This window comes from Sylvia atricapilla, chromosome 11, assembly GCF_009819655.1.
Source record: "Sylvia atricapilla isolate bSylAtr1 chromosome 11, bSylAtr1.pri, whole genome shotgun sequence".
In the NCBI taxonomy this organism is placed as follows: domain Eukaryota; kingdom Metazoa; phylum Chordata; class Aves; order Passeriformes; family Sylviidae; genus Sylvia; species Sylvia atricapilla.
The window spans coordinates 982492-998809 of NC_089150.1; the positions used below are offsets into that span (position 1 = coordinate 982492).

General features: G+C 56.3%; 1 protein-coding gene across 1 annotated transcript in view; it reads right to left on the minus strand.

Annotated features, from left to right (window-relative positions):
* Positions 1–16318, minus strand: part of GRM7 (glutamate metabotropic receptor 7) — a 196682-nt gene that overhangs the window by 74024 nt on the left and 106340 nt on the right. Inside the window, 3 exon segments of the mRNA XM_066327148.1 lie at positions 1836–1995; positions 14142–14296; positions 15320–15461. Coding sequence (XP_066183245.1) covers positions 1836–1995; positions 14142–14296; positions 15320–15461 — 457 coding nt within the window.

Genomic DNA, 16318 nt, shown 5'->3' on the forward strand with positions numbered 1-16318 from the left:
ACAGCCAGTGCCCCATCCCTGGGGACAGCCAGTGCCCTATTCCTGGGGGACAGCCAGTGCCCCAGCCCCGAGGGGACAGCCAGTGCCTATCCCTGGGGACAGCCAGTGCCCATCCCTGGGGACAGCCAGTGCCCCAGCCCTGGGGACAGCCAGTGCCTATCCCTGGGGACAGCCAGTGCCTATCCCTGGGGACAGCCAGTGCCCCATCCCTGGGGACAGCCAGTGAACCAGCCCTGGGGACAGCCAGTGCCCCATCCCTGGGGACAGCCAGTGCCCCAGTCCGAGGGGACAGCCAGTGCCTATCCCTGGGGACAGCCAGTGCCCTATCCCTGGGGACAGCCAGTGCTCAGGGGCTCCACACACATCCCTGGGGACAGCCAGTGCCCCATCCCTGGGGACAGCCAGTGCCCCAGTCCCGAGGGGACAGCCAGGTGCCCCAGCCCCGAGGGGATAGCCAGTGCCCCATCCCTGGGGACAGCCAGTTGCCTTATCCCTGGGACAGCCAGTGCCCCATCCCTGGGACAGCCAGTGCCCCAGCCCGAGGGGACAGCCAGTGCCCCAGCCCCGAGGGGACAGCCAGTGCTTATCCCTGGGGACAGCCAGTGCCCCAGCCCCGAGGGGACAGCCAGTGCCCATCCCTGGGGACAGCCAGTGCCCCATCCCTGGGGACAGCCAGTGCCCCATCCCTGGGGACAGCCAGTGCTCCAGGGCTCCTCACACCATCCCTGCCCAAGGGCTCTGCAGACACCCTCCCGGGGCTCCCCCAGCTCACGCTCTGCGGGTCAGGGCTCCAAAGGCTTCTCCACGTCAGCTCTTGATGTGGAAGTAGCTGGGAACTGGGGAACACCAGTAACGTGCCAGGGTAACTATTGTCATTTGGAGGGGCAGAGAGGTGGCACCGAGGGCTCTGGGCACTGACACCCCTGCAGTGCCACCTGGCAAATGCCTGCGGGACCCAGGGACAGCCCTGCAGTGACAGAATCGCCCTGCCCAGCCTCAGCCACCCAGAGACAAAAGCCTTTATCTCAACCACCACCATCAATCCCCAGGGAATTCCCGGGGGAAAGCAGAGGAGTTCCCAAATTTCTGTTCACCGCAGAAAGAAGCATCGGATCAACTCCAGCCCAAAGCCCTCCACACTCCTGGGGAACCGGGATCTGTGTCCAAGGCACTGAGCTGCTCCAGGGCACACAGACCCCTCCACACTCCTGGGGATGGAGCAGGATCTGTGTCCGGGGCACACAAACCCCTCCACACTCCTGGGGATGGAGCAGGATCTTGTGTCCGGGGCACACAAACCCCTCCACGCTCCTGGGGATGGGAGTTCTCGTCAATTTTCAATCAAAGTAAAACAAATCCTCCCATGAAGTGACTTCCTCTGATCACAACCCGAGGCAATTACACAACGTGACACATTTCAGCTGCTGCTGGAGAGCTGGAGGGCTGGGGGAAGGGTGGGGGGACATCAGGTGACAGCACCTTCTGTGTCACAGAGGGCACCAACATTCTCCAGGGTGTTCTAATGATGGAATCATGGAATCCCAGATGGTTTGGGTGAGAAGGGACCTTGTAGATCATCCAGTGCCACCCCTGCCATGGCAGGGACACCTCCCACTGTCCCAGGTGCTCCAACCCCAATGTTCCTCCTGGCCTTGGCACTGCCAGGGATCCAGGGGCACCCTGTGCCAGCCCTGCCCACCCTGCCAGGGAACAATTCCTGCCCCAAATTGTTCCATCCTCCATCTAAAACAAACCAACCAACCCCCTCCAGGCACCTTTCCCTCAAATGAGAACACCCCTGGGCCCACATTCCCCCAGCCCCAGGACGGGAGGACGGAGTCATTAATTAATTACCTGTGCATTTACGGTCTGTGTCCTCCTTCTTGGAGCCAGTGATGGTCAGCTTGCAGTTGAAGTTCTCCTCCCAGTACTCTGCAAACCACACGTTCCTCCTGTTGTTCTCCAGGGTGCGGGAGGTGAAGTAGGTGTCGAAGCCTGCGGGAGCAGAGGGCACAGCTGCCTCCTGGCTCCTGGCACCAGCCCTGCCCTCGAGCCTCCCCCAGCACAGCACGGCTCAGCACAGCCCCTGTGCTCCCAGCAGCTGCACCCTGCCCGGGAACAGCCTCAGCACCAGGCACAAACACGGGCAGGACGAGTGTAAACAGCTTAATGTAAACCAGCTCAGTGTAAACCAGCTCAATGTAAACCAGATCAAATGTAAACCAGGTCAGTGTAAACCAGGTCAATGTAAACCAGATCAAATGTAAACCAGCTCAGTGTAAACCAGCTCAATGTAAACCAGATCAAATATAAACCAGCTCAATGTAAACCAGCTCAAATGTAAACCAGATCAATGTAAACCAGATCAAATATAAACCAGCTCAGTGTAAACCAGGTCATGTAAACCAGCTCAAATGTAAACCAGCTCAATGTAAACCAGCTCAATGTAAACCAGCTCAAATGTAAACCAGATTAATGTAAACCAGGTCAATGTAAACCAGCTCAAATGTAAACCAGCTCATGTAAACCAGATCAAATATAAACCAGCTCAATCTAAACCAGATCAAATGTAAACCAGCTCAAATGTAAACCAGATCAAACAGCTCAATGTAAAGACGGTTAGAAGGCAAAAGTGTGGGTTAGAGATGTACCAGTAAGGAGTGGGAATAAATGATGTGGTGCAGCTGATACTGGGCTGAGCTCAAGAGTGGTTTTGTTACTGGCCTGCCCTGTCCAGAGGAGGATCTCCTTGTCACCTGGGGTTCCCTGCACCTCTGTGCACAAACCCAGACTGGAACCACCAATAGAAACATAAATCCCTACTGGAAACCACAAATCCAAACTGGAACCACAATACAAATACAATCCCCACTGGAACCACAAATTCAAATACAAATCCAAATTGGGATCCCCAGTACAAACACAGATCCCTCTGGAAGCAGCAGCCCTCCCACAGCTCTCACATCCCGTCACTGTCCCACTGCTCTCGGGTTTTTTTGCACTCTGGCAAACAAGTCCTGCATGGGCACAGATAAACCAGTGCAGTGTGTGTGCTGCCCAGGGAGCCCTTTGTCATTCCTCGTGTCCCTTTCCCTGCCAGCAGCTGTGCGCACTCACCTGCTCGGGAGGAGCAGGGCACAGCCAGGAGCTGCTGGCACAGAGCCAGGGGGGCTTTGGCACTGTGCTCCAGAGGTGCCAGGGACTGCTGCTGCTGCTCCTGTCACAGGCTGGCACCCCAAACCCCTCTGGGGGCCAAGGCTCCCCAAATCCAGCCCTGTCACCCAAACCTCACTGTGGGGCCAAGGCTCCCCAAATCCAGCCCTGTCACAGGAGCTGGCACCCCAAACCCCTCTGGGGGACAAGGCTTCCAAATCCAGCCCTGTCACCCCAAACCTCTCTGGGGGCCAAGGCTCCCCAAATCCAGCCCTGTCACCCCAAACCTGCTAGGGGACAAGGCTCCCAAATCCATCCCTGTCACAGGAGCTGGCACCCCAAACCCCTCTGGGGGACAAGGCTTCCCAAATCCAGCCCTGTCACCCCAAACCTCTCTGGGGGCCAAGGCTCCCAAATCCAGCCCTGTCACAGGAGCTGGCACCCCAAACCCCTCTGGGGGCCAAGGCTTCCCAAATCCAGCTGTCCCCCAAACCTGGCTGTCCCTCTGGGGTCTGGGGCTGTGGCAGCCCCACAGGGGGGACACTCCCTGCTGGCTGCAGGGAGCAGCACAGAGCTCTGCACCTGCAGCCACTGACCCTCGGGGAACCTTCCACAGCTGCAGCCCCAGCACAGCCCCAGGGACAGAGACAGTTTCTTCTTTCCCTGAGGAGCTCAGCCTACCCCAATCCAACCCCTGGATGAAGCAGGCCAGGGGTGAAGAGGATTTGGGAATGCTGGCTGCACCCAGAGGGGCTCAGACGTGAATTTTCTGCCCTCCTACAAGGGCAAACCACTGGGGACGGGGATCTCAGGGGACGTTTTCCCACTGCTGGCCCTGCAGAGGTGCAGGGAGGGAGCAGTGAGCCCAAACCAGCCCTGCCCCACACTGCAGGCAGAAAGGGCTGCACACACATGCCATGGAAGGGGAACGTTCCTGGCACTGCAGCCAGGACTCATGCCCCTCCTGCAGTCGGGGGGTAAAGGCTGGCAGGGCCAGGATGCAGCAGAGTCAAGGAAAACCATCTGGCACTGTTACATTAGCAATCCTTGCACCGGGGATAAAAATAGCACCCGGGCAGCTGTTTTAAAATTGGCAGGGAGGCTGGGAATGGGGTCAATCCCTGTCCTCTCTGCTCCTGTGCCACTGACCCAGCTCTAACCTGCCTTTTCCCGGGCTCAGCCTGCTCTTCTCACACATCCCAGCTCCAAAGGCACGAGCCGAAGAGCAGCCAGGAACATCAGCACTGAGCCCTTCCAGGCTGAAGGCTCATTTCAGTTTTAAATGCAGCCTCAGCAGCAAATGATGCACCCTACTGAAATCAGAAGTGGGTCCCTCCTACAGCAGAGGCACAGGAGGGTGCCAAGCCCAGCCCCAGCCTGAAGGACTGCAAGCAGCCCATGGTAAAATGCAAAAAAACCCACCCAAGAGAGCTGGGAGAAACCCTCGGTGCTGGATTGCAGTTTTTCTGAGCACTGGGGTGCCCTCCGGGAGCTCCACACGACTTTCCAGCCCTCCACGTGGGGACTGCAGCTTGAAATGAAACCTTCCCAGAATAGAATGGAGCAAACTGCAGGAAAAGAGAGATCCTGGGATGGCAGAGACCCCAGCTCTGCCTGCCCTCTTTATCCTGACCTGGGCCTCCCACACAATGAGTTAATAATTAGTTAAAACTCCTGGGACACTTGTTGTAGCTAATTAATAACAAATTAGTGGTTTAGGAACATTTCTGTGCAGCCCCTAGGAGGGTCAGGGCTACTTCTCTACCCAAACCTGGGATTCTGTGGTCACCATTTACAGGATTAAACTTCCTCAGGAAAATATTCTCGTGGATGTGTCAGAAGAATATTCGGAGAACAGTCAGGTTTTAGGGACACACAGCCTAAACCTTTCCCTGCAAACCTCTGTATATGCTTTTCCTCCTAATTAAAAGAGCATTTCAAAGGGGATATCCAGGCCGAAGATCTCCAGTGCCCACGTGGCTGGGAAAAAGCTCCAAAAACCCTTCCCCACGTGCCCAACTCACTGACCTCTGGGGAAAGTGCTCCATAACTTGATAATGCAAAATCAATGGCTCCTGATCAAACTGGAACAGAATCCCATATGAACGACTGGAAACCTTTACAGATTTAATAACGAATAATAGCGTTGCCATTGACTGGTTTAATGACCCCTCTGCCTTTGCAGGCAGGAATATGGATCCCTGTTCAAAAGGGAACATTTTACCGCTCTTTTCCATCGATGGGGACAAGTGGCTGAGGGACAGCGGGATGGGCTCAGGGCTGGACACAGCCCTGGTCACTCCAGGGGTCAGCCCTGGCCAGGAGGTCCTGCAGACCCCCTCCAGAGGCACCAGCCTGGACACTGGGAACGAGGATCCTGCAAGGAGCTGAAATCCCGTGTGGTGCCAGCCCTGGACACCTGCCGCTGTCCCAGCCTGGCCCAGGACACCCCAGGGATTGTTGGAGCAGCCAGGACTGCCCCTGCAGCCTCTCTGTGCCACCGGGGATCTCAAACGCTCTCAGATTTCAGACACTTTTGGAGTGAGCCTGGCTCCTGGAGGCTCAGGGTGAAGAAGGCAAACGTCCTGTGCACTGAGAGCAGCCCTGAGCCTCTCCTTTCTGCCCCTCAGCACGGACACAGCCCCGCACGGGGCTGAGCTGAGACTGGGGTTCAGAGGAGCGATGAGAAAAACGCTGGATGCTGAACTGCAAAAAACAGGAATAATCACTCCTCAGCTCTGCTCGTGACCAAGCCCTGCGCTGGTGTGACAAGATTTAGTGATTCCCCAACGTTCTCCATATTTCATACTTTAGCAAATTACTTTTTCAGCAAATACCTCTAAGAGATATAAATAGTTCTTTTATGAGATTTTCCAAATTACAATGAATCTCTTATTACTTCAAATCACTGTGATCTGATTAAATCATTATTTTTACACGTGGAAAGATGATACTACCCAAAGGGTTCATTTGTTTTCCACCAGAGGATAATATGTACATGAGCTACATTGTGGTGGGACAGGGGAAAGGAAAGGGGAGCACGGAGGGGACAGGGACAGGAGGCCACACCCGTGGAGGAGCTGGGCAGTCCAGGTAAGGGACAGCAGCACCAGGAGTGCCACGGGCAGTGCCACCTCGGGGGACACAGGGCTGCACCTGGCACTGGAGACAGGCAGGGGAACAGCCGGGGACAGGGACAGGGACAGGGACAGGGACAGGGACAGGACAGGGACAGGGACAGGACAGGGACACGACAGGGACAGGGACAGGGACAGGGACAGGGACAGGGACAGGGACAGGGACAGGGACAAGGACACGACAGGGACAGGGACAGGGACAGGACAGGGACAGGGACAGGACAGGGACAGGGAGCCTGGCAGCAGAGGTTGTCACCAGGACAGTCAGGGGCACAGCCAGGGACAGGGAAGGGCTGCAGGAGCCTGGCAGGGGACACCCAGGAAAAGCAGCACCCTGTGAAAATGGAGAATGAAATCAGGGGATCCAGTGCTGGGCTGGCACCAGTGATACCAGTGACTCCAGTGACTCCAGTGACACCCGTGACAGAGTGACACCAGTGACCTAGTGACTGAGTGACACCAGTGACTCCAGTGACACCAGTGACACCAGTGACTCCAGTGACACCAGTGACACCAGTGACACCAGTGACAGACCAGTGACACCAGTGACACCAGTGACACCAGTGACACTCCAGTGACACCAGTGACCCCAGTGACCCCAGTGACAGAGTGACCGCAGTGGCCCAGGGGAAGCTCCAGGTGCCAGCGGCAGCAGCAGGGGTGGCTGTGAGCCCCAGGTGCCACCAGCACGGACACAGCAGGAGCGTTGAGGGCCTTGTGTCACTCTGCTTTGCCACCTCAGCAGCACACGCTGCAAACTGTCCCCTGCACGTGTCACAGGGGACCTCAGGGGCTCAGGGGTTATTAATCAGGAAAATCATTAAGCCTAATGAAACCACCGAAGTACTGACCCACTGCGTTTCCCTGTCAGCCCAGGTGAGAGCAAATCCAGCTCCTTGACCCAATTCCCCTGGGGCAGGGATTTGATCCCTCTGGGATATTTTTATTCTCCTGTTTAGTCCCAAGGATGGTCAAACTCGTGACATTTCTGTGCCGCTCATTTCCCCACACGGGGAACCGTTCACCTCTGGAATTATTGCTGCCAAAGGAGCCGAAGGCAGTGATTCAAACCCTTCCCCGATTTCCCCAGCATTTAACCCAGAGCAGTTTCCTTCAGCCAGCATCAATCTGGGATCCAAGCACGGGGTGGGGAATGACAGGGTCACTTTTAGGGACAGCAGGACTCGGCAGAGTTTACTGCCCACCCACACACTGCGGGGTGGGATTAAGACAGTCCACAGATATTTTTTTGACCTTCTTGCTCGGTGAAAAGGCTATAAAAGAAATGATTTTATTAACTTCCAGCGCCCAGGCACCTCTGAGGGCTCCGAGTGTGCCAGCACCCACAGCTCTGAACTTCTCTGTTTCCATGTCCAGTGCAGCAGCTGGGCTGGGGGTTCCCCTAGGACACCCTGGGCTCAGCCCAGCCCCAAGACCCCCCCAGAGCCCCCAGAGCCCCCCAGAGCCCCTCAGAGCCCCCCAGAGCCCCCAGAGCCCCCAGAGCCCCCAGAGCCCCAGGACCCCCCAGAGCCCCCCAGAGCCCCCAAAGCCCCCCAGAGCCCCCCAAAGCCCCCCAGAGCCCCCCCTGAGCCCCCCAGGACCCCCCCGAGCCCCCGAGCCCCCAGAGCCCCCAGAGCCCCCCAGAGACCCCAGAGCCCTCAGAGCCCCCAGAGCCCCCAGAGCCCCCAGAGCCCCCAGAGCCCCCAGAACCCCCAGAGCCCCCCAGAGCCCCCAGAGCCATGCCAGGGGCTGCAGGAGCGCAGCAGAGGACAGCATCGCTGTGCCCTGTCCCCTCTGGCACAGCGGTGACACCAAAGGCCAGCACAGCCCTGGGCAGGCACAGCCAGGGACAGCAGGGACACGTCTGGGGCTGTCACAGCTGGGAGCCTCCCTCGGGCTGTCCCCAGGGCCACCGCAGCCCCAGGGCTCCTCCTGGCAGCTCCCGCTGCCTCCGGGGAGCAAAACCCATGTCCACGTCACTGGAGGATGTCAGAAGCAGAGCGCCCACCGCTCACCCCCCTCCGGCACTGCAGGGGACCCCCAGCCCCGCACCCCGGGGACCTGGGCAGCCCTGGGCACCACCAGAGGTGACAGCCAGCCCAGGGAGGTGACAGCCAGCCCAGGGAGGTGACACAGCCACCCCAGTGAGGTGACACAGCCAGCCCAGGGAGGTGACACAGCCACCCCAGTGAGGTGACACAGCCACTCAGGTGAGGTGACACAGCCACTCCAGGTGAGGTGACACAGCCATCCCAGTGGAGGTGACACAGCCAGCCCAGGTGAGGTGACACAGCCACCCTGGGTGAGGTGACACAGCTACCCCAGTGAGGTGACACAGCCACTCCAGTGAGGTGACACAGCCAGCCCAGGAGAGGTGACACAGCCACTCCAGTGACGTGACAGCCAGCCAGTGAGGTGACACAGCCACCCCAGTGAGGTGACACAGCCACACAGAGTGAGGTGACAGCCACCCCAGAGTGAGGTGGACACAGCCACTCCAGTGAGGTGACACAGCCAGCCCAGTGAGGTGACACAGCCACCCCAGTGAGGTGACACAGCCACCCTGGGTGAGGTGACAGCCAGCCCAGTGAGGTGGCAGTCTCAGGCAGTGTCACGGCTGCTGGTGCCTGAGGCTGCCTGAAGAGGAGGAAAGTTTCCAGTGGCTCCCCAGTTGCAGGATAATTTGCATTCCCCTCTCTCCACACCGACACATCAACCAAATACATTATTTCCGTAATGAGGAGATGAACATCTGTGTGGCTTCCCAAAATTTCGAGTGGCAATACTCGAGACAAGAATTCCCTCTTTGGGACTGACACATCAGCATTTCAAATCACCGCCAGGACTAAAAGCGCCATTTAAATTCTGAGGAGGTCAATCCAGTTCAGGTGCGGTTTAGATTTCAGGTTCTTTAGATAAAGCAAACCAATTTGATTCCACAAAATGAAGCCGCTGCGGCATTGAGCGGAATCATTGTTCTTGGCCCCTGTAAATGAGGTGCTCAGGGCAAACTTTGTCCGGGATGGGCGAGCCCGAAGCCTGGAGCTGTGCCATGGGAACCGCCCTGAGAGCTGCCAGCAGGAGCCCTGGGGCTGCGGTGGCCCTGGGGACAGCCCGAGGGAGGCTCCAGCTGTGACAGCCCAGACTGTCCCTGCTGTCCCTGGCTGTGCCTGTCCTGATGGCCAAGCTGCACCCCCTGTGCCTCTCCCCTCGGTCCCCTCGGGCTTTTGGTGTCCCCCAAAGGAACAAAGCCCTGGGGTCACATCTTCCCACGGCAAAGGCTGAGAGCTGGGGGAGCCCTCGCAGGGCTGGAAAACAGAACAGAGCCTCATTTCCCGAGGACTGGGGACAAGAGCCACATCATTCCCAGGGAATATTCCGGGAAAAATGAACCCCGGGCTCCTTCCCTTTGCCACACGGGGCTGGGAGGGTCAAACGCTCCAGAACGGTTGGATAATCTCATTTGTAATTGTGCTGAAGTCACACTCTTACACTCTTCTGCCTGAGTTCATGGAGCCCCAGCAAAAAGGAGCAAACCAGCCCTTGCTGGGAAGGAAAACAAAACAGGATTCTCCGTCTCTCTGGAACACAAACCACCGGCAATTCCAAGGACAGTTCTGCTGGTTTGCAGCACTTGCAGATTTTAGTTTCTCGGATGTGAAGGCTCATCCCTGTGCTGGGTTTGAGCCATCCCTGAACCTTCCTGCCCAGAGCTCCACAACCTCCAGCCTCAGCCCGTCCACAGCCCCTGGAGCTGAACCATTGATCTGAAATCTATTTGAATCCCACTCTTCAGCTGCATCAATTCGGAGCTCAGACACCAAAGACTGGGTTTTTTTTCTCTTCTCTACATCAGCAAAGCTTTTGCCAGACTTTCTAAATAATTAAGATCAAATCTCTGAGTTATCCTCTGGATTTCTCCTCCGGCTCTGCCCTCCCCGGGAGCTGCTGTCCGTGCAGGCAGAGCACTCACCCCTGGGAAAGGTGAGGGGGAGTTTTCCCAAGAAAAACCCCCGAGGAATCCCCAGAGCTCCTGAGTGCTCAGCACTGGCAACAACTGCTCCCAGCCTGATAAAGGCTGCACAGGAAAACGTGTGGGGATAACAGAGACGAAGAGGAGAGGAGATTGTTGTCCCTCACAGCTGAGGTGAGGAGGAAAACAGGTTTTGGGACTCAGGATGAGGTTTGGGAGTCTCCTCTGGGCTCAGGCACAGCTCAGAGCAGCAGGGAGCAGGGCACAGCCTCCTGCTCTGTGAACAAAGCAAGCAGCCAATAAATAACTACAATCTGCTCTTTTTCCCCTGGAAGCCTCTCCAAGGCTTTCCAGCTCCTGTACCTGCCTGGGCTGGCACTGCAGCGTGTGCCCAACTCGCCAAGGAGTGAGTCCTCTTTCATGTGCACTTCTCTGGCTCCCTGTCTGCTGCAATTATGCAAATAAAATGCAACTTTATCTTTTCAGCATAATTACATCAAACACAATCAGGCTATATTAAGACTGACTTAAGATGAACGAATTCAGTTCATCTAATGATTTCCTAAATCCCCCCGTGGGACTGTGGCACAGAAAAGTCTGTCCCAAGAGTGGCATCGAGTCCCAAGACAAATAACTGAGGATCTGGGGCCTGATGCTACAAAAGCCAAACACTTCAGGCCCCGCTGTGGGATGTCCTGGGATGTTCCCACTGTCAGGAAAGCAGGAACATCAGCTGGTACCTGTGCCCAGAGGTGTAAAACCACAGCACACCTGCACTTCACACTGTGTTGTGGACTGAGCTCACAGCTGGGGGTGAAGAACAGCTGGAAAAACGCCGTTTGATTTCTGTACAGGGAGTGTTTTGGTTGATGGCTCCAGGGAGACAAACCCTGCTGGCCCAGAGTGTGCCACACACCCCTCAGTGAGCGCCCACTTCAGTGCACATTTCCTGAGGATGCCCTGAGCAGCCAAAGGTTTTCTCCCTTTGCTGTGGCAATGTCACTGCCCAGCTGAAGGCCCACGAGCTTGCAGTGCTCTCTGCTTCTTACAATCCTCTTCCAACACATTCCAAACACTACTTAAGGCAGGGGTAAAAGGAAAGGGGGAGAAAAAAGAAGAGATGCTTTTCAGGAGTGAAATGAGGGCAACCCCTCATTGCTGGCTCTAACCCAGAGCTGTCACTAAACCCAGTGGGAACTGAGCTGGGCCCTGCCCTGGAGCCCCAGGGCGCTGCAGGGAAAGGAGCTGGGCTGGGACCTGCTCAGGGCTCCGAGCCCAGCCTGCTCCTGCACTTGGGTTCCTTCAGCCTGCAGGGAAAACCAAATGCCTCATCTCTGTAACTCTGTGCCCTGGTCAGAAACGACACCTCGCTGGATTTTAGGGAGCAGCTGCTCCTTTCTGGATGGAGAAAGGATGACATTAAATTGTCCAGTTCCTTTCTCTCTGGGTCTTGTGGGCAAAGGAAATGAAAACAACAGGCAGGAAAGGAGAACGACCTCCAGCAGCATGGGGAAAGCAGGGATCAGAGGGATTGGGGCAGTAGGAGGAAGGCAGGGATCAGGGGGACAAGGGCAGTAGGAGGAAGGCAGCGATCAGAGGGACAAGGCAGCATGAGGAAGGCAGGGATCAGGGGGACAAGGGCAGTAGGAGGAAGGCAGGGATCAGAGGGACAAGGGCAGCATGAGGAAGGCAGGGATCAGGGGGATTGGGGCAGTAGGAGGAAGGCAGGGATCAGGGGGATTGGGGCAGTAGGAGGAAGGCAGGGATCAGGGGACAAGGGCAGTACGGGAAAGGCACGGATCAATCAGAGGGATTGGGGCAGCAGGAGGAAGGCAGGGATCAGAGGGATTGGGTCCCCTGGGCACGCAGACACCAAAGCCAGAGGATTCCTGGCACTCCCCTGGCTGCTCACTGGGAATGGGACAGAAATGGGCTCACTGGGAAAGGGGAACGTGGGAGCTGCCAACAGCGCTGGATGAGCCCTGCCCCTCGGGCAGCCCTGCAGCCTGTGACAGCAGCAGCAGATGGCACATCCAGATGGCAGCCAGCGAGGGCTGCCTGGGACAGCCTGGGACAGCCTGGGACAGCCTGGGACAGCCACCGGGACAGCCACAGGGACAGCCACAGGGACAGCCACAGGGACAGCCAGGGACAGCCACAGGGACACCACATCTGGCACTGCTCCCACTCCTGCCCAGGAAGGAGCACACAGGGCCCAAAACGTGTGCCTGCCCCTGAAGGACACCTCACTGGCAGAGATCTGCAGGCAAATGTGGTTCAGGCACCACAGGAACCCCCCAGCCCTTGTGGCTCTGAGTGTAAAACGCTCCCAGCCGAGCTCAGGCAGCTCTCCGAGATGTCTGCAGCCCCATAAACACATCCTTCTGCAGACACACCAAATCCACTGACGCTCAGAACTCCAACTGAACTGACTCTCTCCACCTGAACTCTCCCTCTCTCTGCCATCCTCCCTCACTGCATCCAAACCTGCTCCTGCTTCCCAGGAGGGGTTTCATGTGCAACGTAAAAGGGAAATATTTAAAACAACAAACGTGGAAAGTTTTGGTTGTGTACTGTTGACAGAATTTTCGTTTGCTGTGTCAGAAACCCTCAGGGATGATACAGACAGTGTGAAAAGCTTATTAAAATATCCTGGTTTTCTGAAACAAACCACTTCATTGTCTGTCAACTTCCTGTATTTACGGAGAAATAACATCCAAGAGTGCCTCGGGGGGTTCAAAATGTAAAAGAATGAAACAGCTGATCTACCTGAGAGGAATAACTGATGAGCAGGGAGTGCAGGCACAGGAAAAACACAACTATTCGGTTTTCCAGGGAGTGAGGACACCAGAACCCGTTTGAATGTGGGCACAGCAGTTGGGTGTCTCTGCTCAGTGCCTGTTCCAGAGAACACAGACTCTGACCAACCCCCGGTGCCCAGAAGAAGGCAGGTGGGTGCTAAAGCACCTTTACCCACCACAGCATTGACAAACTGTGGCGAGATCAGACAACAAACACTTCAGAGCACGAAGGAAAGTTGGCAAACAAGGGGATTAAGCCAAACGAGTTTCCCCAAATTCCCCATACACATCCAACGTGGATAAACACAGCGCTGGACCTGAAATAAAAGTTCAGCTGAGTTTGAATGGAAACCAGTGACTGAGAAATGAAGTTTTAGTCCTTCAGCAGAAAACTTCTCCTCTGCCTCAGAGACCTGAACTGCTCCTCCGGGGTGTGTAACCAGAGTTCAGACCAGCTTTTCTTTCCAGGGACAAAGCCCTGGCAACACCCTCCCAAGCTCTGGAGCCCATCTCCACCCTCTCATTGAGATATTTCTTTACCCTGTTAACAGGATTAACCAATCCCCTCATTTGACCCTACACACTTTGGTCCCTTTTTTCTTTAAAGGGCTCTGACAAGCAGCTGCTGGCAGCTCCTCAGCTGGGGAACAGCTGGAGCTTCCACACGAGGAGCAGGGACATCTGACACTTTTACACCACAACGACACAGATCCTGACTTCAGAGGCTGAAAATGACTCCTCTATTTTTGGGATGTGTCTCCTTTTTACACTATTCCACACAGCCCAATCTGATTGGTGACACAAAGACAAACCTCTTCACTCCCACTGGTCAGAGCAGAGGGACACTGAGAAGTCCCTCCTGGGGAAAGGAATGAATAACAAAATTGCAGTTTACAGAACACTTCTCCTGTTTACAGAAAATTCCTTGGGAAAAGGATTTCAGAAACCCCAAACACCTCAGGCACAAAACCAGAGCTACAGACGTCCGGGGAGAGATCAGGGGATGGAGATGAACTCCAAGTTTGATTATCCCCAGCCCCTCGGGGTGACAGGGACAGGGGCAGGACAGGCTCTTACCCTCGATGGTGGCTCTCTTGGGCAGGATGGTGATGGCTCCCTCGGCCACGTCCTCCTGCTGCAGCAGCGGGCTCACCTTGGAGCCCCAGGTGTCGGAGCCCACCCAGAGGAAGTGGCCCACCTGATCCGCCCTCTTGGCGGCCGCCAGGATCTGCCTGTGGAGAGGAACGGCTGGTCAGCGACAGGGCTCTGTGGGAACGTGCAGCTCTGTGAGGAATGGGCTGGCAGTGGCAGGAGGAGCTCAGGGTGTCTCGCAGCCTGGGTGAGGCTGTGAGGGACAGGGACAGCTCCAGACCTTGGCACTCCCTGTGTCACCATGGGCTGAGCCTGGGCCAGGGAACGATGGAACTGGGGGATCTTCAAAGGTCCTTCAAACCCAACCCGTCCCACGATCCAAACCATGATCCACACAGCGCCAGTGGACTCTAAATTCACCCTGTAAATTCTAAATTCACCCTGTATCCCAGGACTGAGTTATTGATTCCACTAAAACTCAGAGTTTTACCATTACTTTAGTGAATTTTTTCCCTAAATTCGTTTTGTGGCACCAGGCTCTCAGCAACCAACGATCTCATCACAGTTTTCAGCTCATTTCAAATTCTGGACCCGGAATGCACAAGTGAGCAATGAAACACAAAATATTCTTTGTGTTATTTATGAGCCCATTCCAAGTGGTTTAACCTTGAGCATCCAAGTCACTCCATCACTGTGAACTGACATTCGCCATAAAATTGACTCTGAATTAATGAATTACACAAAGTACAATTTGCCTGGAGAGGGGGGCGTGTTCTGAATTCCTCGGAGAGGAAAGGTCAGCTCTGCCATCCAGCATAAGTAACCAACCCGTGCCAGGAAAAGCTCCCAGACCCTGGTCCTCATTCCAGGTCCTGGTCCCCATTCCAGGACAATCTCCCAGACCCTGGTCCCCACTCCAGGACAATCTCCCAGCCCCTGGTCCCCATTCCAGGACAATCTCCCAGACCCTGGTCCCCACTCCTGTCCCTCCAGCCCAATCTGGGCACCCCAGGGCAGGGCAGCAGCAGCAGCCTCGTGCTTCCCCCCGGTGCTTCCCCACATTCCCAGCTCCAGGGGCTGCGGCACAGACCCTTTCCTGCCTCCCTGGGGGCTGCCCGGGCCGTCCCTGCCCAGCAGGCGCGGGGAGGTGGCCCCAGCCCCACCTGATGTCCTCGTCGTTGGCGAAGATGACGATGGCCCTGGCGTTGGGCGTCTCCAGCAGCTGCCGGATGATCCTGTCGAAGTCGATGCTCTTGTCCCGGCGGTCCTGGGGGATCTTCAGGGACTGGGCGATGCAGAGCCCACCTGTGCGGGGAGCAGAGCACAAAGGGACTTCAGACAGGTGCCTTGGGTTTTGTTTGTGCTGTATCCCAGGGTCTGTGGTGCCCAGGGGCAGCTCTGAGCTCACAGTCAGTGTCACTCAGCTCTGAGCTCACAGTCAGTGTCACTCAGCTCTGCACACAGCAGGGACACAAAACAAATCCTTCTCCTGCTGCACACCAAGGACAACTTTCAGCCCCAAAGCACAACCAAGGGTGGGCTGGAGGGAGGGACAAGAAGGATGGGACCTCACAGCCTGGAGCTGGGATGGGACAATTCAACCCCAAGGTGCAAATGGACCAAAACTTATCCAGGTGTGAGACCTGGTGACTGTTTGTTATTTTGTGACCATTTTGTGACCATTTTATGACTATTTTGTGACCATTTTGTGACCGTTTTGTGACCATTTTGTGACCACCTTGGGTGCAGCCCTGGCCAGGCTCTTGTCCTGCCCAAGGTGTCCCCTAAAGGCCTTTCAATAAATCTCTGCTTTACTCTCCAGCTGCCTGTCCCAGCTCAGCCCTGCCGAGGCATCAAGAAGAGGACAGGGGAGAGCACACCGGGGCGGTGGGGGATGCAGGGCCCCAAGGGCAGCCTGCCAGGGGAGGAACTCTGCAGGGATCACTGCATGGCCGGATCCAGAGGGATCCCAATCCCTGCTCTGACAGCACAGCCTGCACAGCCGGGAGTGCCAGGGCTTACACACACTGTGCCCAGCCCACAGAAAAGCAAAACACACAAAGAAATGGGCAGTGGGAGGATGAAAAGGAGAGGAATTAAAACAGGAAACAACAACGCCCTGAACAGGCTTAAACTTGAACAAAGCCCCAAACCAAGAGGCT